At 50.6% G+C, this 24,225-nt stretch overlaps 1 protein-coding gene across 1 annotated transcript in view; it reads right to left on the minus strand.

Annotated features, from left to right (window-relative positions):
* The window catches only part of IFT122 (intraflagellar transport 122), a 453,095-nt gene that overhangs the window by 165,925 nt on the left and 262,945 nt on the right, over positions 1 to 24,225 (minus strand). The window contains exon 19 of the mRNA XM_085624471.1: positions 11,907 to 12,078. Within this exon, the coding sequence (XP_085480597.1) occupies positions 11,907 to 12,078 (172 nt within the window). The remainder of the gene's footprint in view (positions 1 to 11,906; positions 12,079 to 24,225) is intronic.

The following is a 24,225-nucleotide window of genomic DNA, read 5'->3' on the forward strand; positions in this document are numbered from 1 at the left end:
AATATGTGTGTTATGTATCTTTATGCTTGTTGTGGCACGTATACTGCATTTTAGAGCACGTTAGTTAAAATAAATATTTTAAACTATCTTCGGGCCTCTGTCAGATCATCTTGTGGACAAGTACGAGAGTGTGGCTGAAAAGGTGTGTCTTGTTACCGCGATTCCTGAGAGATCCTGGAGTGTTGTGTTCTGGGGTGTCTAATCATTGGTTTCTCCGCTTGTGAATAGGAGAGTGAGTGAAACACTATAGCTAGTCGGTCCTGGGTTCGTGGGCACCAAGGTGGTAGCAAGGCAAAGCCCCCTAAGCACCGAGGTCCAATAATCCTGCGCATAGTTCTGTGTTTGTGCAGAATCCCTGCAACACTGTCTCACAAATAGTCTCTATGAACCCCAAATGTAAACCCAGACTACTCAAAAATACTTATCTGGAAGAGAAGGACTTATGTTCCTTCAAAGGGAGAGGATTCTACCTGGTGATGGTTAGATGATTTGGTTCCTTATGAAGGATACAGCAAAAAAAAGGCCAGCTCCAGGCTTGTATCTCTCCTATGACACACCGGCACTCTCCCCATAGCCTGGTGAGGAGGCAGTAGGCACTCTACCATAGAAAGGGAAGTCCAGTTTTAGTACAATAACGAAAGCACATTAAGCACCTCCAGTGGGGCTCCTGGATGCCAGCCAGTGGGGTCACCAGGATGAGGCCACCTAGTCCCCAACTATAGCTGCATTCCTCCACTGCCCCTCCCCCTTCCGCCCCACTTGTGCTCCATCACCACGTCGGTTACACAAAGCAAATTACACTTTTAAAATAAGAAAAAAAAGAAAACGGGGCTTCGACTGCCTGCCCAAGCCTGCAGGAAGAGGTAGGGCTGTAGGGTAAGAAACAGGAAGTAATTGTGAGATCATTGCTTTAAGTGGGATGACAAACTTGGGGGCCCCAAAATGGGGGTTGGCCAAAGAAATGCAACTGAGAAACCTTTAGAAGAGGTGTGCCTATATAATCATGGGCGTGGCCTAAAGCAAGCGAAGTAGAATGCTGTACTTGTGCGTCCGTACATCTGGACATATGTATGTATTTATGGTATTTTCCAAGCCTGTGCTCACCGGAAGGTACCTTGGCACTAAGGATATCATGTCTAAGGCAAATAATTCAAAGGCCATTCACCTGTTCAACCATTCAAATACTGGTTATAAAACAGCAATACTGATTCACTCCTACGCGGACGGGGAAGAGTGTTCCAGAGTCTGGGTGCCATGACACACAACCCCCTGCCACCAATAAATCATCAAACACACATAAAACAAGGCAGACCTATTGGCTTCACTAACGCCTGTTAGCACTCATTTTAATTCTCCCCTTCTTGTCACTTTCCTGTGAATACCCTCCAAAAATCATTTCCTCAGATGGCATGGGGTATGGGCTTGGACTGGCTTGTAGAACAATCAGGGCTGCTTTGACAGATCAGTGTGTGGGCTGGTTAGGTCTCGCCTGCGAACGCAGCGCGAAGCGCTGCTCGCAAGCGAGATCTATTGTTGCTGACTTGCCTCGGAAGTGGGACAGGAGATGTGCACGCGCAGGCTTTTGGCGGATTTGAGTTGGTGTACGCGCCTACAGCCACGCGGCGTGCACATCTCCTGTCCCGCTTCCCTCGCAAGCCAGCTTGCAGTTTCACTTTCGTCAACACGCACGTCCTAGGCAGCCTCATGCTATTTAATATTTTTTTTTAAATACGCGCGCTCCAAGCACTTACCGTCTCTTGTTGGGACTCTGCGCTGCTCCTCTGCTTTTCCTGCCGGTCACTGCAGCAACACGCGGGGCTCCGTTTTGCTCACAGGAGCCCCGCCTGAAATCCTGCTTTGTCCACACCATGCACCATTCACGAAGGCGGGGTGGGCTCCCGCCGGACTTCCTGTATTGTTTGGCGGCCCCCTCCCTGGGCCGCACGAGCCGCGCAGCACTCATTAAAAGTCCGGCGGTGTTGAAGTACTCACACGCCGCTACTGGGCACGAGCTGCAGAACACGCAAAAATTACATGTACCGCGCATGCGTGGGCAGCCCTCGCAGGTCTTCTCCCCGGCCTGGATGTGGAGCTGCTTTCTCTTTGGCTTGTTGACATTACTAGTGGTGCCAGAGACGGATGAAAGGGGGCTTCCTCGACTTCAATTCATTAAATCCCGGGTCGCGTGCGTGCAGGTTTGTCTGTGGTTAAAGAGAGCGAGGGAGGACGCGCTGCTGTCATGGCATTACAAAGGGGTACGTGCTTTGAATAACTTGTTTTCCTTGCATTCTTGTGTTTAATTTTTTTCGACCCTCACAGCCGGAAGAATGTGGTGTCAGCAGGTTGGGGGTGGGGACATAGCATGTTCCAAGCTGTGGATCCTTCTAGTTTTTATATTGCCTGTGACTCCCAAGCCAAGAGAACCTTTCAATATCGGGTCAGAAGGGCAGAATATTTTATATCATCATTGAAGGCATGATCCGGGGTGCGCAGGAGTGTAAGCAGGACAGAGCATAGACAATGAACCGCAGGGCCCACCCTTGACTGCATATGTTCACCTCTGTGGCACTGTGGTCCGAACTGCCTGACGTTCCCCTCTGCTGCCCTCACCGCATGCACGAGGTGCCTTGAGTTTAAACTTTAAAACTGCTTCCCTTTAAAATGCAAAGCGAGTCCTCGCGGATGTTTCTATTGCTGGGGGCAAAATAAAATACGGCGGCCTCCCCGAGCATGAGTCAACAGCACGTTGCAAAGGAGCTGCGAGCTCTGCATAAAGAGTGGCAGGAAATCCATGCTCCGGGTCCCAAGAGCTGATTTGCTTTCTACACACAACATAGCAGGGCAGGGCCTCCAGCTTGTACGTGCAGACCCAAAGCTATGCCGAATCCCGTCTGATTTGCTTCTAAAGACCCGAGGGCAGGCAGCAAGCCTGCTGCTTTCAGTTATGCATAGAAAGTGCTTATAAACAGTAAATCAGCATAATGCCGGGCAATTTACTTCAAACTTGATAACATATGGTACTGTGTATTGAGGGGTGCCCGGTGCTCGCAGGGTCCAGTCGCATCAGACAGACCTTCAGTCAGTCCTGTCTTTTTAGTCAACAGACCGTTATGATTTAAGGCACATATGCATGGACACTGGCGAAGGATGACCAAATTATGTGTCAGGGTTAAATAAATTATGTGGCAAGGAAAAATAAATTATGTGGTGTAATGTGGTACATTTTACTTGATTATTGTGTCTTTTAATAGCCGTTAACACAATCTGAGCAAAGTTTTCATCTCATTATTACCAGTTTAACACACAAATGCAACAATGAGCAACACAAAGGTGACCAGTCAACCTCTGTCTTGAGCCTTCCACTCCGTGGCACCATGCGTTGCCGAGTTTTTAATAACTCTTGATCCATTTGAGGTAGAAACAGATTTTCTTTAGTTAAAATTTGCAAATTATGAAGCAGCTGATGGATAAGGTGGCAAATGCAGCAAATACATAAATTTGAGGAAAACACCAAGGTTACAAAATCGCATAAGATACGTAAAGTAGTATGAGGATATATATGTAGAAGGTAGTGAGTCGTAGCATGGGAGCCTCAAGAGGTCTGCTGTGGTTGGTTCTCTCCAAATGACAGAGTCCTCATCCAAGGTGATTTAAGCGTAACACCCCAGGGCAGTTTCTTGCTGTTCTGAGAACTGAACTGGACTTTCTATGTTGCCAATGAAAACGGAACTGGGCATGTCCACTACCTTTAATCTCAAGAGCCTTCAGTATGTTGTAGTTGGGGCTCTGGTCAACTGGAAATGGGATGGGCAAGCAACCCTCCCCCCCCGCATATCTGCTACACAAGCTGCATAACATCATAACTGTGCTGTACGCAGCACACTGCTGCACGCCTCACACTGCTGCACGCCTCACACTCGCCTCACACTGCTGCACGCCGCACACTGCTTTTATGCGAGTTTATGCTACTGACATTGTAAATGACAATGCCTTTTATTTGTTTTAAAACCTAAACATAAATAAAAGGCATTGTAATTTTACAATGCCAATAGCTCAAACTCTTATAAATGCGAGACCTATTGCATTGCAAATGCTTGTTTTTTGGGCTGTTTGTGGGCCCGGTTTATGGTCTGCTGGGTCGGTTTTTACTGTTGATTTATCTGATATTACCACAAACATTGCCTACACCTAGCACACATGGATGCAGTCTCCCATATCTTGCAAACCATCTATACAGCTCATCTTTACAACTTTAAAACTGCCCCGATTTGAAGACATGAGCCACCTTTTTTTTTCTTCTTTTAGCTATCTTATGCACTAATTAGGCCTGGGCCGTGAACTCCACTCCGTTCCCGCTGATTTTCCAGCGTGGAACAAACACCCGGTGCTAAAAATCAGCGCGAACGGCACAACCTAATGCACTCTGCCGCTTGTGGAACTCCACGTAGCACAGCAGTTTTTTGGAGGGAGGGTGGGGGGGGACACTTCGTTCGCAGAGTCGTGAACTCCGCCCAAGCCAAGCACTAATGAGGCCACTTTAGATCCGGTGCCCTGGCCTTTTTCTGTCCCAATCCGCTCCTGTGTGCCACTGATGCCACCCCACTGAAGGAAAGGATCAGACGAGGTTTGAAAGCAAGGGCAGGGTGGTTCAACCAGGGCTGGCGCTAGGCATGGGCAGTGTGGGCAGCTGCCCAGGGCCCCGCACTCAGCCCACCAGCATGGGGCCCCGAGCCGATCATGTGTCCTGTTGTTTCATTGCTGATCCGGCTAAAAGAAAGGTGTCTCCTTGCAATTAGGGTCCATGGGAGGGGGCCCCCTCCCCGGGCCCCTCAGGGATGGTGTCTGGAGGCCTAAGGGAGGGAGATGCTTCCTCTTGTCCCAAGTGCAAAGAGACAATTCAGAGACACTGGGGGACACCCATTGTCCAGCATTTTAGCGCCCCCATTCTCAACTTTTAGCCCACAAGCAATTCTCACACCTATTGGGCTGAAGGTGTGAGAATTGTGTGTGGGCTGGAAGTTAAAACTGTGGGGGGGCTAAAATGCTGGACAATGGGCGTCCTGTAGTGTATTTGAATGGACTCCTTGCAAGGGTCACTTATGTAAATTAGAGGGGCCTCGCACATTCCCTTTTGCACAGGGCCCCACAAACACTAGAATCGGCCCTGGGTCCAACTATCTACACAGTGAGACAAATACCCTGGTGCACGCTGTGAGCGGGTCTGAGGCACAGACGGCCACAAGGGAACCCGGGGCCCAGCTCTCCAGGACGGCCGTGCAGGGCCCTGGGTTCTGGAGGTGAGGTTGCAGAAGGAGAGACTGGGCTTCTACTCTGTCCCCGTGTGGTGCCCCAGTTTATCCCCTCGGCCTGAACACTCCCTTCGGCCTGTGGAGGAATTAAGGAAACAGCCATTATTGATTGATTTTATTTAGACAGGTTCTACTCTCACGCAGACAGGCTCGGTTTAGCTGTATGTCGGCGACATTCAGGAAGGGCAGTCACAAGAAAGAGGCCCGATGCCTAATGGTACAGAGAGACTCCCCGGGCCGCTGCTCGGCCCTGCCGCTGGATAACGGACAAGGGTGCCTCCTTTGTCCACGCCATCTTTACCTCCCAGTCCCCTCTCTCCCCAAAACCTCCTAGGTTTGCTTTACCCAGCACACAAACCAGCACACACAGATTCAGAGCTCGGCCTTAATTCCCAAATACGATCAGCGGTGCTTATGTTCACAACATTGCATGTGCGTCATGCGGAGGGTGGAGCGTGGGTAATATTAGCCTGGCAGAGGGCACCTCCCGTCCCGAACCTCCCAGGCTACGAGCTCCGGCTGCGGAGGGTGGCGCACAGCGCGGCGGCCGAAGCTGCCCCCTACTGGTGGCCTGTAGAGGCCAACGTCCACTTTAGAGTTCTGCGTCTGACAAGGAGCTGTTCGCCCGCTCAACCTACCACCCCCTGCGCCCCCTACCCCCGTGCCTGGCTGGACGATGAATCTTTTTTGTAATTTTATATAACGCGAACTCGACCCGAAGCTATCAGCGCGCTTCGCATGAGCACCATTGGCGTTACAGACGGACACATTCATTTGTGTTAGGCACGGGGAGATCAAGTGATTTTTTTATTAACTATAAATTCCGTGGCTCCGCTGACCAGTCGCAGCTGATCATCCCCTTTTTTGGATGGAGGCTATCCCGGACAGGCTGGTCGATTTGCAAGCTTACGCCGCACCCGTGGTGCAAACTTCCACTCAACCTACGCCGCGTCACTGGACTCCTTTCTAAAGGGTCAAAAAACAATATTATGTCACTCCATTCAGCTCTGCGAGTTTGGGTTCCCGCGCTAGAAGCAGTTTACGCCGTGGTGTTGCGCACTAAGAAACATATAATAAACACAGACTGGCAAAACACTGGCACCCAGTGGCCAGTCAGAATATGGCACTGACTGACAGTTGGGTACAGAATGGCTCAAGTGTGCATCTGTGGGAGTGTGACTGATGGTGTCTGGAGCAATCTGCGAGATGGGAAGTAGGAATGGAAGTCTGAGGCTGAGCTCAGACAAACGAATAGAAGTACAGGCAGGGCTTTAAGTGGGCCGGGTCTTGCCAGTGCTCAGCACCGGCAGTTCTTAAAAGCAGGTGCCGAAACGGGTCTCTACGGGCTCTCCATTTTTACCCTCACCCTCGGGGTGAAAAAAAACTTAACTCTGCAGCCGTGCCACCCTTCACTGTCTTTGAGGTAACTTTAAAGACTCGTCATAGTTCTTGCAGTCTCATCATTTCAGAGCGGAAATCTTGTCAATGTTACATGCAACAAAGCCATAGTTGTTTTTGTATCTTATGCAACTAACAGCCATTGGCAAAGCCAATAATCTAGGCTTGCTGTAGGTAATCTTACTTATTGTTCTTACAAGTTAAGGCACCTGATGCCCAGATCGTTGTACACCCAGCAAGTTTCAAGGTATAATAACGGTAGGACGCGACCACAGACCACGCACCCAACCACCGAACCGACGCCCCCCACCACCACCCTCCGCGCCTGGACCCCGATCAGCACCGAAGACACCATCCACACGATGAACACCATCCACTCCGGATCCCCAACCGACCCATGCCCCCACCACGTCTTCAACAAGGCCGACTCAGTCATCGCACCCCAACTCCGGGACATCATCAACTGCTCCTTTGACACCGCCACCTTCCCGGAGAGCTGGAAGCATACTGAACTCAGCGCCCTCCTGAAGAAACCATCAGCAGACCCCACCGACCTCAAAAACTACTGCCCCATCTCGCTCCTCCCTTTTCCTGCCAAAGTCATCGAGAAGACCGTCAACAGACAGCTTGCCGCCTTCCTCGAGACAAACGGATCCCTCGACCACTCGCAGTCCGGCTTCCGGGCCAACCACAGCACCGAGACCGCCCTCATCGCAGCCACTGACGACATCCGTGCCCTGCTCGACAACGGGGAAACAGCGGCCCTCATCCTCCTGGACCTCTCAGCAGCGTTCGACACTGTCTGCCACCGCACCCTAGCACAGCGTCTAAGGAACATCGGAATCCAAGAGAAGGCTCTAGAGTGGATCATCTCGTTCCTCGCCGGAAGAACCCAGAGAGTCCGCCTCCCCCCGTTCCGATCCAAGGCCACCGAAGTCATCTGTGGCGTACCACAAGGATCATCACTCAGCCCCACCCTCTTCAACGTCTACATGAGCCCCCTCGCAGCCATCGCACGCCAACACAACCTCAACATCATCTCCTACGCCGACGACACCCAGCTGATCCTCTCCCTCACCAACGACCCAACCACCGCCAGAACCAACCTTCACGAAGGGATGAAAGACGTAGCCGAGTGGATGATGAACAGCCGCCTGAAACTCAACTCAGACAAGACGGAAGTCCTCATCCTGGGATCTTCACCCTCTGCCTGGGACGACTCCTGGTGGCCCCCCGCCCTGGGCAGCGCACCCAAACCAACGGACCACGCACGCAACTTGGGCTTCATCCTGGACTCCTCCCTCTCGATGACCAGACAAGTCAACACCGTCTCATCATCATGCTTTAACATCCTACGCATGCTCCGAAAGATCTTCCGATGGATCCCCACCGAAACCAGAAAGACGGTCACCCAGGCACTCGTCACCAGCCGACTGGACTATGGGAACACCCTCTACACCGGAACCACAGCCAAACTTCAGAAAAGACTCCAACGAATCCAGAACGCCTCCGCACAACTCATCCTGGACATCCCGTGACACAGCCACATCTCCGGACACCTGAGAGACCTGCACTGGCTCCCCGTCAGCAAGAGAATCACGTTCCGACTCCTCACCCACGCACACAAGGCCCTCCACGACCTGGGCCCCAGGTACCTCAACAACCGCCTGACCTTCTACAGTCCCACCCGCCAGCTACGATCGACCAGCCACGCCCTCGCCGCCGTTCCACGCATCCGAAGAGCCACCATGGGAGGAAGATAGTTCTCCTACCTGGCGGCCAAGACTTGGAACTCCCTCCCCATCCACCTCCGCCTGACCCAGGACCACCTCTCCTTCAGGAAGCAACTCAAGACCTGGCTGTTCGAGCAGTAGCGGACCCCCATCCCCCAAGCGCCTTGAGACCCTCGGGTGAGTAGCGCGCTATACAAATTTCGTGATTGATTGATTGATTAGGATAGCTGGTGGTTAATGCACTTTCTGGAAAAATCCGTCTCCAGTCTAATTACAGGTAGGACCAGGCGTGCAACACCCATTGGACTCACAGGGCTTCAGCCCCCCCCCCCCCCGCGTCGTGTGTGGCAGCCCGGGATGAGAGAGCTTCCCGGAGAGCTTCCCGGCGCGCACACAGCCCCACCCGAGCACTTCACAGGTCTTTAAAAGACCATTTGCATGTTAATGAGGCCTTCACCCCTTCTAAGAGCCCCTGCAGCTCCACTCTGCCTATGGCTTAAAAGATTCAGCCCCCCCCGAAATTTTTCTTAGCCCCCCCACCCCCCCCCCCCCCGAAATTTGGCTCTAGTTGCGCCTCTGGGTAGGACACACCATAAACTAGCACAGAGGGTTAAAGTGTCTGCTGCAAAGCACGGTGTCTAACGCGCAAGTCACAGATTTGTCATTTCTATAGACAGCCCTGTGGGTTACTGCTTTTGCTGCAGTGAACCTTGTGGTACGTGCTGATTGATCACGGTGCAATTCTTGCCGTACAGCTCACGAGGGACTGGTATATTGCACGGGGACAATGTCAGCAGAGTCCGCCGAGGACGGCCCGGATCTCCTATCCGGCTCAACAGCAGCTGCCAGATCCGGGTGGATCTCCCACATGGATGCAGGCCTCTCCGATCAGTAGTTCCAGGATCCCCCAAGCCCTTCTGTTAGCGGGTTCACTATGCCAACGTCCTTAGGACAGCCGGGCAAACCACTCCATTTAGTCAAGAACAGGGTACGGAGGCGTGAGGGTTGAATGAGGTATGCCCACTCGTGGGCACAGTTAACACCTCAGCTATGCACATTCAGGCACGGTGAGTAGGTCTGTCCGCGGGGCAGGGTAGGTAGAGAGGCCAGCCACGGGTATTCAGCACGATGCTTATTCCTGACACTATCTGGACTGTCAAACTGTGATGATGCCCTGAAGGGTTTAAAGAGACGTCGCTTTGCCATTCCAAAACACAGAAAACAAACATACATGGCAGCTCAGGTTGCTTCATTCTACCCAAAGGCGAGAAAAAAACTTTAGGATGGACACAAGCCATGCGCTTATGTGCAGTATAAAAAAACACACTGGTGATCTCGCCAAATGTGCCCCCTCTATGCACAAATTGAAATCTTGCATGTGTACCATATAAACTATGCGAGTTACTATGATAAACTTTAACAAAACGCATTTACACGGGTTTAGAGTTTTTTTCATACAAGAAAATAATCATAATCTATTTTTGGCTTTGCAGTGGTGTAACTGGTGAGCAAAGGAAAACATTCCAATGGAAAAGAGGGATCTCTAAAAACTTTTCCCGTGTAGGAGCCCTGAGGAGCGGAACCTGGCTCTCCCTCAGAGCTGATCTGGGGTTGGCGTGGGCAACTGCGAGCTGTAGATATCCGCGGATGCAGGCCACCACTTTAGAGGACGACCCAATATAGACCCGACATGGCGAGGGTGGCGAAGTGGCCTAGATTCCCTGTGGGTTTTCGGAAGTCGTCATCTTTGTTGATCAAAGGGAGAATATCCCATACAAAATTGTTCTCAAGCCTCCATAAGATGCCTCTACGTCCACAAAGCTCTGTGTGCCCTATACAATCTGGTATTTTAAAAAGTGAAACAGATTCATGTGTACATCGGTTTGGGTGTGAAAAGGTCGCAGAGTTAAGCCGGAAACACTGAAGCTCCCTTGGTTGTAGGGTGACTAGGGCCCACCCAACCTTTTTCTTTATGATGCAGCATCCCAGCCAGAACATGTGATGTTCTGGTTCACCCAGGGTGACAATTAGGAGATCAATAACACCTAGGCGGGACTAGTTTCGGCGGAGCTACTGCCTGACCCTTAAACCAGTCTGCGATATTAATAAAGATAGGTGTACGGTTAAATGGAGAGAAAACGGTTGGCAGACAGTATGGGGTTTATATCTCAATGGCAATTTTTTAACACTTGAAGAAGCTAAGAAAATGTACGGTGTTGGTCCAGGCAGTTCTCACACCATGCACGCCTGATATATACTCCAGAGAGCTATGGACTGCCTTCCCCAAGGCCCCCAAAAAAACAGAAGTGATGACAGATATCCCGGTCTTAGCAGGCGGCTAATCACTCATCTTTATTCAGCATTAATAACCCAAGACAGGGGAGGAGGAACACTTAATTAGAGAGAGGTGGGCGTGGCCCTGAGCCCCAAACAGACAATGCAACAGGGCATAAGAGTTTCCCCTCATGCATGCTTCAAGCTAGTCCAACTACATTATTTCTTTCACGGCATAAAGCACTCCTAAGAAGGAAGCAATGGCCAACCCGGACAGAACATTTGCATGCAGCAGATGTGTCACAGAGAGAGCAGTTTTCCAACATATGGTGTGATATGTCACACAATTGTAGATTTCTGGGATAAATAGTAAAGGGCATGTACTCCGTTATGAGCTTGACCCCTCCTAAATGTGTCAAGCAATGCATGCTGGGTATATTCCTCGTGAAAAATAATAAAAACATTGAAAAAGAGACTGGCACTGCGGGGTACTGTCCTCGACAAACAACGCACATCCATCCACTGGGCGAACCTCAAGGACCCCAGATTGAACCTTGGAGGAATGACTTAGTCAAACGAGCATTAGCAGATGGGCCACAAGAGAAGATAAAAAGCCGACAGAGTGCCTAGCAGAATGGTCGTCAATGCGGGTAAAACTGGCAGACCCTCCCAATAACCGACCACCCTGAGAGGATGAAGGCTCAGTATGTTCTGTTAATATTCATCGTATCATGGGTCTGGGCAGTAAATGTTCTTATCTGGTCTGGTGCTGCAGAGGGGATTGATTGCTAGGTGTGGCTGGGTTTAGAGTCATGCTTACTATTGTGATGCGCCTGAAGCTTGTTACAATAAAAAAAACTCAATAAACATTGGTTTGGGCATTCTAGCTCACATGTTAAAATGCGTTGCCTTGTCCCGCCACCTTGTGGCTAGATCTAGAATAGTCCCTGCAAATTCACTAGCAGTATACAGTTACAACCGCTATAGATAGGTTTACTTTACCCTGACATTATGGTTTTAAATACACAGAAGTATTTTGTTAACTTTTTTCCGATCGGGGGCACACTGAATGCACATACTTTGAGGATCTTGCGCATGCGCAACTGAGTACACATGGTCCTGGCGGCCTTGCGCAGGCGCATTGAATGCACCTGCTCCTGACTGCCTTGGAGTGTATGAAGACGGCACTCACCTCGTCCCAGTGCTGTGTTTCCACGTGCAACTGCACCAGTGCTTTCATGTCCCCGATCTTCATGTACGTCTCGGCCGCGTACCCATGGTGCCCCAGCTTCTTAAAGTAATGGGCGCACTTGGACAGCGGCTCGCGCTCGGCCTTGTCCAGCTTCCGTGCCACATCAATCAGCCTGAGCAAGGGAACAAAAGCAGAGAGAGGAGTATGATATCATTTATATGGCGTTTTCAATGCCCACTGCGAGGCCTAAAGCTCACTTCTGGGATGTTGGTTGCATTACATATATAGCGCTTCTTATATCTGGCTACCTGTGAAGCGCTCCAATGTGCATCGGTCGCCCTTGGAAAGCCTGGTTGAGAAGATGGTGTTTGTCCTTTGTAAGACCCGTCGCAACAGTGAAGCTAAGCACTGGTGAACCCAAGAATGAAAGGATTTTGTTTAGTGTAGGCAGTTGTTTATTACTTGTGGGACAGAAGCAGGACACTTACTAGGAGTGTGGAAAATACATGTATTTTGAGATTCCTTCCTAACTTTTGGCATTAGGTGATACGGGGAGTGTGAACTTTTTTTGGTATGGAAGGGTGGTGGTCTTGGTCAGCAGGGTGGTATTTGTTTGGTGACGAAATTTAGTATCCCTAACGAGGCTTAACAATGCCTATACATACTATATATACAGGTTAAGGTCGTGCGAAGGGGCAACGCCCAAAGGCTCGCCCCTTCATGGAGTTTCACAAACAATGTTATCAGAATTCAATGAAATTAAGCTTTTTTTTTTTAAAGGAAAAATAACATCCCAGCGCCTCGGAGGAAAATTTGCGGCTGTAGCCCAGAGCCACGAAAGGAACCACCCACCTGATTTCAATAAACCAGGACTTCAGGGCCCAGGGAAGGGACTTCAGAAGTCTCATGGGTTCCGGCAAATGTATGGGAGTACTGAACACCCCAAAAAAGACGCTTCAGCCCGATGCTGTATCCATGGTGGACCCTGATGTTCCTCCCCTCCCTTTATAATGGTGATATCTAGCATAGCATTCGTAGCAGATCTGCAGATGTGGGTGACGCCATGCGCCTTTAATGTGCAGAATTTTACAAGCAAAGGGATTTAACCAGAACCACATCTCATTAAGAAGGCCTCATGAGAATCTATCAACTTCTTTTCCTAGTAAAGTGACCGTAGCACAGAATAAGGGAAGTAGATGAAAGGATTTAGCCAGTTAGTTGGGCTGTACTAAGGTAATAATATGGCATTTGACCTTGGTACTGTAGCAATGAATAAGGAATGAAGGTTTATTAGCAAGCTGGATTCAAATAACATGGTTCACTAGGCCACATTTATTTTTACTGTCACCGCCTTTCATAAAGTTTAACCCCACAAATACTTAATTGCTTTTTCTTACCAGCAGGCCTCCAATTGACGTTTAACGCTGGTGCACATACAGCTGAGGCCTGCAACGCCTCCCCCCCCTCCTCTCACATGTTCCACATTTCTAGGAACTTCGACAATATAACAACAATATAGTCCCCTCCCTCTCCAAAGGCGTTTCCGAACTGATGAAATCGGTCACTTGGATCCTCACCGTCTCTGAAAACAGTTATTACCATTTCGCTCACGAAATACCTTTGAAGGGCAGTTCAATGCCTCCAATCTTCATAATGAGAACGGAAATTCTCTTCTTAAGTAATTTCCTCACGTTACTGCCCCTCCCCCAAAAGCATTACTCACTCAGGCAACCATCTCATCCTAGTACCGTCAAAAAAGGAAAGAAAAGCACTCCTCCATCTTGTTCTTCTCCATGGGCTTTCCTTTAATACATGGATGACGGCACACTGCCTAAAACTTAATTCCAGTAAAACGGAAGTCTTGATTTTTGGCAGTATACAGCCTCCCTGGAACGATCTGTGGTGGCCAGCAGAGTTGGGCCCTCCACCAAAGCCAGTGGTTAAAGCAAAGAACCTGGGTGTGTTAATGGATAACAGACTGACGCTCTGCCATCACACGAATGCCGTGGTGTCTGCCTCTTATTTCCTTATAAAGAAAATCAGCCGCGGTCGGTAGTAGGAATAACTGCAGGGCGGTGACGTGGGGAGGGGCAGGGTGGGGGGTAGTAAACTATGGATTATGGAGGTTTACAGGTAAGTTAACAAATAAATTAATAAAACGAATTTCCGTAATCCATAGTTTACTACCCCCCACCCTGCCCCTCCCCCTCCCCACATCACCGCCCTGCAGTTATTCCTACTACCGACCGCAGCTGAAGAAAATAAGGAAAATTTTCCCTTACATTCCTGACAACAGCAGGAAAACAGCAGTTTCGTCCCTTATTCAATCTAAGCTTGACTACCGTAACGGCTTATACCTCAACGCCCAGAAGCAGTGTCTGAGAAAACTTCAGATGATCCAGAACTCGGCAGCTCGCCTTTTATCTGACATCCCCAGACACTGCTCAGTCTCCAACGAAATTCGTAATCTTCATTGGCTTCCCGTATCTCGGCGTATTGAATTTAAGACTGTATGTATCGTATTTAAAGCTCTGCATCACCTAGGTCCATCTTTTCTGCAGGATCTTTTCACGTGGTACCAACCAACTAGACATCTTCGGTCTTTAGGGGCACGACTGCTGTTGGTGCTAAGAATTCATACGGCACACTGGGGAGGCCGCAGTTTCTATTATGGTGCATCGAAATTGTGGAACTCTCTTCCCTTTCAACTAAGGAATGCTAGCTCCTTGACGGTTTTTAGAAAGCAACTAAAAACCTGGCTCTTTCAGTATTAGGGGTGAGTTTGCGGCTGGTATTTTCTAGCGCCTAGACACCTCCGGGTATATGTGCGCTCTTATAAATCTTTTTAACATTAACATTAAAACTCAAGTCAACAGGCCTCCTCCGCCCCCCCCAAAAAATATGCAGCAGCTCACTCTAAACGTCTGGAAACAAGCCTATGCCCCACTTGGAATTTCCCAATTAATAATACTTTAATTCCACAACCTAGTAGCATCCTGCCTCAGGTCTCGGATTTGGACCCCTGCTCCCGTTAACAAAGTGGCCTCTTCCACGCGCCTTCCAGAAACTCTCCAAAAACTGCGTGTTTTGTGCGTCATCTCATCCCCACTGTTGGTTGGTCTCTGGATAACCAATGGCTTCGCCGCTGGTCTCTGGATATCCAATGGCTTCCCCGCTGCCCAAGACGCCCTTAATCTCATCAGCTAGAGTCCAAATGTCTCTGAACCCTTGTTCTCTGGCTCCTTCCTTTCCTACTCACCCGCTCTTGTTTTGAAAGTCACAGGTGTGTGAAGCGCTCAGAAGACGTCCTGGCACTACACAAATATTAGTAAGGAAAAGCTCAGACCGAAAGCGGAAGATGTAGGTGTAACAGGATCACGTCTTCACTTTAGATACAACCGCCATCTTTGTGGGGCCTGGGCTGCTGCCGGCTGTGCCACATTGCTGCTGCTTCCACACAACCCTTGTATGTCAGCGGTTTACTGCTTCTCTTACACAACCTCTGAGCACCAAGAGGAGGTAGAACCGCTTCAGTCGCACAGTCTACACCAGGACGACGCAGTGCTGCTGTTATAACACAATGCGGGTACCAGTGGCCTAACAAGGTCGTCATCAGCCCTGGTGCAAGCAAGGTAAACGCACCCGCCCCCCCCGGCTACTGGATGGGTAGTAACATACAGTTATGATTGTGGAGAAGTGTGGCTCAATAGTTAGAGCGGCAGACCCTGATGCAGAGGTCTGGCCCAGGACCAGGGTTCAATTCCCGCCTCGGCAGCTCTTGGATTCAATTTACCTGGACCTGATAATTCTCGCCTCAGTGCCTATTCTAATCATGGGTCCCACTGTGCAACTCTGGGCAATAGCTTGCTTAATCTCCACAACGGCCCCCACAGCGCTAGGATGCCTGGCTTCACCTTGGGGGGTGCCCAGGAGTGGACATCTCACAGGAAAACCAGGAAGGGTTCCACAGCGGTATGAATACAGCGCTACGAGACCCCTGGGTAGAAGTGCGCTATATAAGTACAAATACATTTACATGATTGGGTTTAGGGAGCCCCTAGGGACCCTACCACCTGGAACCGCTGTGCCTGCTACACCAGTGCTACACTCATGTTAAGACCGGGCCGGTGGGCCCTTATATTCAGGCGCGGTGCGTCCATTGGGGCGTGGGGGCGTAGCCCCCCCGCCCACGCACCCACCCGCGCTTAGTTTACTTTCAGAGATGCCGAGGGTGGGGACGGAGAACTCAACTGACAATGCATGTCAGTGAGTCATCATGACGTCGGACCGTGGGCGGTCCGGCGTCATGTTGACTGACATGCATTGCGGCAGCACAGCACAAGTGCGCATGAGTGGGCATGGTGAGCTAGTTTTTAGCCCGTGCCCAGTCATGCGCACTTGTGTTTTCACAGATTTGCGCATGCCCATTAGGAGCCCCTCGGTCTCCTAATGGGCAGGCGGCGGGCGAGGAGTAGGCTGTGCCCTCAGCCAATCCTGGCGCTGCAGCAGCGCCAGGATTGGCTGACAGGCTGAGGGGTTGCCACTGCAGCGCTGACGTGACGACGTCAGCTCCAGTTTGAAGAGGGCAGAGGCGGTCAGGTAAGGTGGGCTGTAGGCGCCAACGGACGGACCCGAGGCGGCGCGGACGTGCTGAGGACCTCAGGTAGGATTTTAAAATTTTTTATTTTAACACCCCCCGCGCGACTTCCCCCCCCCCTGCGAGCCGCGACTGGAGGGTAGCCGGGATCGATATTATTAGACGTGCGTAAGTCCGTGTGTTCAATCACTACATGTAGGCTTAGTATTTTATGTTCGGGTGTGTTTCTTTCTGAAGATAGCGCAGTTCTGTAGTGCTACAGATAAGAGTTACGGTACCTTCGGGGACCCTGATCTACTAGTCAGATACATTTTGAGAAAATTGATCGCAGTTTATTGCTGGCCATTAGGGTACCGGTGCAGTGTTAACCTGCTGTCGGTGCCTGAATTAAGTGCGGCATGAGGCACTATATAGGCTGCAGGTCTCGCCATTCACCTACACATCGTGTTTGTTGCCTGTCTGTACCCAAAGGTCCCCCACCCTAGTGAGTCCCCTACAACGTTAAGGAATACGGTTTCATTGAGCACTTATGGATGCGTGGCTGGTTCGTGGTCTGAACTTTACGCCATCTTGCCCCCTTACTTGTTTTTCCTCCTTGAGGCAACACCCAGCAAGTGCTCTCTGCCCCTTCCGCGAGGCTGGGTGTGCCGTGCGTTCGCAGGCTCTTAGGCAGACGGTTGTGGGCTTCTCTAAGCAATGGTGGTTAGTGCTCGTACACTTGCTGTATTTTGTTTTAAACTAACAGTGGGCACAGCCGATCCTTTTCGAGAGCTTGGTATAGTTTTTGTCGTTTTCCCATTTGATATACTGTGTTGCAGCTCCACAGCACTTGCTTCTTTTCGCGCAGGCTGATTAAAATATGCTTTTATCGCACCCACCTAGCCAAAAATATGTTAAGGACTGCTGCCCAGAAACGCTTAGACATCTTTCAAAAAGTGTCTCCCCACCCCCACCTCGATCTTTAAAGGGCTGCATGGCCAGAAAGGCATCGTTCAAAAACTGGTTCCGCCCCCACAGACCGCCCCTTCCTATTCTGCTCACGGATGCCCTTTGTGTGTTCTGCAAGCAAGTCAAGTGGCCCACTTTACTGTTGTAGCATGATACAGCAATTGGCAGGGTATAATGGGCCCCCAGGGTTCTGGGTCCAAATGCCTGTGCACTTGCAGCATGCCCATGGCATTTGTATAATCTACAGCAAAAGGGCTGCATTGTTTAATTCGCCGTTTTCTGGACGCTTCAAACATTACTGCAGCTAAAAATTATCTTTTTTTTTTTACTGTTGCTTCTTTCACGGAGCCGTCTTGATTATCTCCTAACCCGCTAATCTTACATTTAGGAAAAAAGTGTTTGTTTAATCTATCATAGTTTGTTTATTGCTGTGTAACTCATATTTATTACATTTTTCTGGTGTGTTTATTAACGCTGAAATAAATATGGCTGACTAATGGAAATGTGATGGCCATCCAGTATTTTTCTACAAATTACAAGTTTCTATCCATCCATACATGTGAAAATCGCCTCACATGCTGCATGTGCTTTTAAGGTGTGCATTGTAAATGACGTTCAGTGTTGCAACTGGAATGTGGAATGTATTAAGAGCACGGCAAAATATTTCAGTGTGCGGTGAAGAACGTCATTAGAGCAGTTCTAATTAACGCAACTTTTATTACACTTTGCATAGTTACAGCTGTTGTACTACTATGGTTCTAATAATCTGCATAAAGGCGCGTGGTGCTGTTGTTCCAGGCATGAAACATCACACTAATATTTTTGCTGTTTGTCAGTTAATGTTTCTATTCTTTTGTGGCACACGGTAGATTACAAGATGTACCTGAAGAACATGTTAATAACAGTGTGGTGAAAATACTAAGCAATAACTGCGGGGCACATATTAGAGTAAGAATTTGGAGACTGGGGTGAGGCACGGAATGGCTGAAATTAAAAAGTACGGTGTTTTTGGATGGACACCGGCTGACCTGGACTAGAGGGTTTCAGACGTAGGGGATTTTGTGCTCCACCACACATTTTACGGCTCACCACTTTCAAATGTCACCAGCCGCCCCTGCTTATATTAGAAAACGTCACTTTGAAGGTTTGAAACATTCACGGAATTAAATAAAATTCAAATGGACAGACTGCCTCTCTTGGCCACAATATTTCGTTATATATGTTTTTCAAAATTTAGTAGAAGTTGTTTCCTAAACTCACAGTCCATGATCTATTTTAATTATAATTAGGGCTCCGGGTTTTATGGTTTTTTATTTTTTTGACATTTCCGTCTGTATTTAGCCATATTTAAATGTTGCTAACTTTATCTGTATTTTTCCATTTTTATTTTGAGTCTTATGAAAAAATTAAGCTTAATGAGTATATTTCCACATGTATCTATCTGATAAATGTACACTCTTGCTTGAATTCATGACAGGTTCAATGATATAAGCACTGACAGACGATAAATAAAAACACTTACATGAAAACTTGCACATTTTATTATCAATCTTACGCATATCTACTGCTTTTTAACCCTCCTAACTAAAATGTCTTTCTTTTTTAACCCCCACACCTGTCAATCCACTCAGCTATTCAGCTAGCCGTCATGGCTGACAGCATTTACAATCACCCCTAATCAAACAATCACATTTACGTTTTTATACACATTTAAAAATAAATACAGGAAGGAAACCAAATGGGTTTTCTGTCTGTGTTAGTCTGTAAAAATCAGTAAACACGTTTTTACAGATTTTTACAGATAAATCAGACATAAAACATTTTCTTTCCTGTCTGCTTTTATTTTTAAAAGTGAAAAAATACAGATAATTTGACTTCTTTTGAGTGACTGGATGCTGAGATGAATGACTTTCAGGCCAGTAGTTGTACATATTGGCAGCATGGGGAGTTGAAAATCTCAATGAGATAGGCTTAAATTACTGCACATCTCAACAAGCACATGTGCTATATACTATTTCTTTTAATGTGGGTTTATTATTTGTGGCTGTGCAATGTGTAAACCTGACAGGCGCAAAAACAACAGTGATGGACAGAATGCAGAACAATGTCATATATTCACCCCAGTACAGAGATCTGGGCCTAAATCCAGGATGCTTGTTTCCGGTCCAGGGAAGACATGGCTTGGCAGTTCGGGCTGGACTGTTCCCATGAGGCACAGGGTCAGACTGATTTGCATATGGCCATGTCTGAACTGGGGTGGCAGAGTGGGCTAAAGAATGATGATGGATTAAACCCAGACCAGATCAGTTGACTGGGGGTGAGTGCTTGCAATGTTCAACACTCCGTCCATCATATCGCTTTAAACCTGACAGGCATCAAAGTATCCGCACACATTTTATCTGTTAAATAAACGCAGAAATAGAAAAGTTATCACCTCAACAAAACACAAAATAAATATGGATAAATACCAATAAGGTGGCCAAATAAAAATATGGATAAATACCTGCGGAAATGTTAAAAAAATAAATACCATTAAACCGGGAGCCGTAATTATAATTGGATTTTGCTGGAGGAGTACCAGCCAGACTTCTCTGGATCTCACTCACTCAGAGCTGGCACTTTTTCACCTCGGTGCCTCAGGGCTCATACTGTGACATGGCTGAGCTGCTTTCTAATGTGATGACTGCAGCTTAGGCGTCCACTTACAAAGCAGCCATGCTCCCTGCAAGCAGCAGCGACCCACCGGTACAGCCTCGGAAACGGCTCCTGCACCGCTGCTTAGGCGTCCACTTACAAAGCAGCCATGCTCCCTGCAAGCAGCAGCGACCCACCGGTACAGCCTCGGAAACGGCTCCTGCACCTCTGCTTAGGCGTCCACTTACAAAGCAGCCATGCTCCCTGCAAGCAGCAGCGACCCACCGGTACAGCCTCGGAAACGGCTCCTGCACCGCTGCTTAGGCGTCCACTTACAAAGCAGCCATGCTCCCTGCAAGCAGCAGGGACCCACCGGTACAGCCTCGGAAACGGCTCCTGCACCTCTGCTTAGGCGTCCACTTACAAAGCAGCCATGCTCCCTGCAAGCAGCAGCGACCCACCGGTACAGCCTCGGAAACGGCTCCTGCACCGCTGCTTAGGCGTCCACTTACAAAGCAGCCATGCTCCCTGCAAGCAGCAGCGACCCACCGGTACAGCCTCGGAAACGGCTCCTGCACCGCTGCTTAGGCGTCCACTTACAAAGCAGCCATGCTCCCTGCAAGCAGCAGCGAACCACCGGTACAGCCTCGGAAACTGCTCCTGCACCTCTGCTTAGGCGTCCACTTACAAAGCAGCCATGCTCCCTGCAAGCAGCAGCGACCCACAGGCACAGCTTCGGAAACGGCTCCTACACCTCAGCTTAGGCGTCCACTTCCAAAGCAGCCATACTCCCTGCAAGCAGCAGCGACCCACAGGTACAGCCTCGGAAACGGCTCCTGCACCTCTGCTTAGGCGTCCACTTACAAAGCAGCCATGCTCCCTACATGCAGCAGCGACCAACTGGTACAGCCTCGGAAACTGCTCCTGCACCTCTGCTTAGGCGTCCACTTCCAAAGCAGCCATGCTCCCTGCAAGCAGCAGTGACCCACAGGTACAGCCTCGGAAACTGCTCCTGCACCTCTGCTTAGGCATCCACTTCCAAAGCAGCAATGCTCCCTGCAAGCAGCAGCGACCCACAGGTACAGCCTCGGAAACGGCTCCTGCACCTCTGCTTAGGTGTCCACTTACAAAGCAGCCATACTCCCTGCAAGCAGCAGCGACCCACCGGTACAGCCTCGGAAACGGCTCCTGCACCTCTGCTTATGCATCCCCTTACAAAGCAGCCATGCTACCTGCAAGCAGCAGCGACCCACAGGTACAGCCTCGGAAACGGCTCCTGCACCTCTGCTTAGGTGTCCACTTACAAAGCAGCCATACTCCCTGCAAGCAGCAGCGACCCACAGGTACAGCCTGGGAACCGGCTCCTGCACCTCTGCTTAGGCGTCCACTTACAAAGAAGCCATGCTCCCTGCAAGCAGCAGCGACCCACCGGTACAGCCTCGGAAACTGCTTCTGCACCTCTGCTTAGGCGTCCATTTACAAAGCAACCATGCTCCCTGCAAGCAGCAGCGACCCACAGGTACAGCCTCGGAAACGGCTCCTGCACCTCTGCTTAGGCGTCCACTTACAAAGCAGCCATGCTCCCTACATGCAGCAGCGACCAACTGGTACAGCCTCGGAAACTGCTCCTGCACCTCTGCTTAGGCGTCCACTTCCAAAGCAGCCATGCTCCCTGCAAGCAGCAGCGACCCACAGGTACAGCCTCGGAAACTGCTCCTGCACCTCTGCTTAGGCATCCACTTCCAAAGCAGCCATGCTCCCTGCAAGCAGCAGCGACCCACAGGTACAGCCTCGGAAACGGCTCCTGCACCTCTGCTTAGGTGTCCACTTACATAGCAGCCATACTCCCTGCAAGCAGCAGCGACCCACAAGTACAGCCTCGGAAACGGCTCCTGCACCTCTGCTTAGGCGTCCACTTACAAAGCAACCATGCTCCCTGCAAGCAGCAGCGACCCACAGGTACAGCCTCGGAAACGGCTCCTACACCTCTGCTTAGGCGTCCACTTACAAAGCAGCCATGCTCCCTGCAAGCAGCAGCGACCCACCGGTACAGCCTCGGAAACGGCTCCTGCACCTCTGCTTAGGCGTCCACTTACAAAGCAGCCATGCTCCCTACATGCAGCAGCGACCAACTGGTACAGCCTCGGAAACTGCTCCTGCACCTCTGCTTAGGCGTCCACTTACAAAGCAGCCATGCTCCCTGCAAGCAGCAGCGACCCACCGGTACAGCTTCGGAAACAGCTCCTGCACCGCTGCTTAGGCGTCCACTTACAAAGCAGCCATGCTCCGTGCAAGCAGCAGCGACCCACCGGTACAGCCTCGGAAACGGCTCCTGCACCTCTGCTTATGCATCCCCTTACAAAGCAGCCATGCTACCTGCAAGCAGCAGCGACCCACAGGTACAGCCTCGGAAATGGCTCCTGCACCGCTGCTTAGGCGTCCACTTCCAAAGCAGCCATGCTCCCTGCAAGCAGCAGCGACCCACAGGTACAGCCTCGGAAACGGCTCCTGCACCTCTGCTTAGGCGTCCACTTACAAAGCAGCCATGCTCCCTACATGCAGCAGCGACCAACTGGTACAGCCTCGGAAACTGCTCCTGCACCTCTGCTTAGGCGTCCACTTCCAAAGCAGCCATGCTCCCTGCAAGCAGCAGCGACCCACAGGTACAGCCTCGGAAACTGCTCCTGCACCTCTGCTTAGGCGTCCACTTCCAAAGCAGCCATGCTCCCTGCAAGCAGCAGCGACCCACAGGTACAGCCTCAGAAACGGCTCCTGCATCTCTGCTTAGGTGTCCACTTACAAAGCAGCCATGCTCCCTGCAAGCAGCAGCGACCCACCGGTACAGTCTCGGAAACGGCTCCTGCACCTCTGCTTAGGTGTCCACTTACAAAGCAGCCATGCTCCCTGCAAGCAGCAGCGACCCACAGGTACAGCCTCGGAAATGGCTCCTGCACCTCTGCTTAGGCGTCCACTTCCAAAGCAGCCATGCTCCCTGCAAGCAGCAGCGACCCGCTGGTACAGCCTCGGAAACTGCTCCTGCACCTCTGCTTAGGCGTCCACTTACAAAGCAGCCATGCTCCCTGCAAGCGGCAGCGACCCACAGGTACAGCCTCGGAAACTGCTCCTGCACCTCTGCTTAGGCGTCCACTTACAAAGCAGCCATGCTCCCTGCAAGCAGCAGCGACCCACAGGTACAGCCTCGGAAACGGCTCCTGCACCACTGCTTAGGTGTCTACTTACAAAGCAGCCATGCTCCTTGCAAGCAGCAGCGACCCACCGGTACAGCCTCGGAAACGGCTCCCGCACCTCTGCTTAGGCGTCCCCTTACAAAGCAGCCATGCTCCCTGCAAGCAGCAGCGACCCACCGGTACAGCCTCGGAAACTGCTCCCGCACCTCTGCTTAGGCGTCCACTTACAAAGCAGCCATGCTCCCTGCAAGCAGCAGAGACCCACCGGTACAGCCTCGGAAACTGCTCCTGCACCTCTGCTTAGGCGTCCACTTACAAAGCAACCATGCTCCCTGCAAGCAGCAGCGACCCACCGGTACAGTCTCGGAAACGGCTCCTGCACCTCTGCTGAGGCGTCCACTTACAAAGCAGCCATGCTCCCTGCAAGCAGCAGCGACCCACCGATACAGCCTCGGAAACTGCTCCTGCACCTCTGCTTAGGCGTCCACTTACAAAGCAACCATGCTCCCTGCAAGCAGCAGCGACCCACCGGTACAGTCTCGGAAACGGCTCCTGCACCTCTGCTTAGGTGTCCACTTACAAAGCAGCCATGCTCCCTGCACGCAGCAGCGACCAACTGGTACAGCCTCGGAAACGGCTCCTGCACCTCTGCTTAGGTGACCACTTACAAAGCAGCCATGCTCCCTGCAAGCAGCAGCGACCCACAGGTACAGCCTCGGAAACGGCTCCTGCACCTCTGCTTAGGTGTCCACTTACAAAGCAGCCATGCACCCTGCAAGCAGCAGCGACCCACCACCGGTACAGCCTCGGAAACCGCTCCTGCACCGCTGCTTAGGCGTCCACTTACAAAGCAGCCATGCTCCCTGCAAGCAGCAGCGACCCACCGGTACAGCTTCGGAAACAGCTCCTGCACCGCTGCTTAGGCGTCCACTTACAAAGCAGCCATGCTCCG

This window comes from Triturus cristatus, chromosome 9 (genome assembly GCF_964204655.1).
Source record: "Triturus cristatus chromosome 9, aTriCri1.1, whole genome shotgun sequence".
NCBI lineage: Eukaryota > Metazoa > Chordata > Amphibia > Caudata > Salamandridae > Triturus > Triturus cristatus.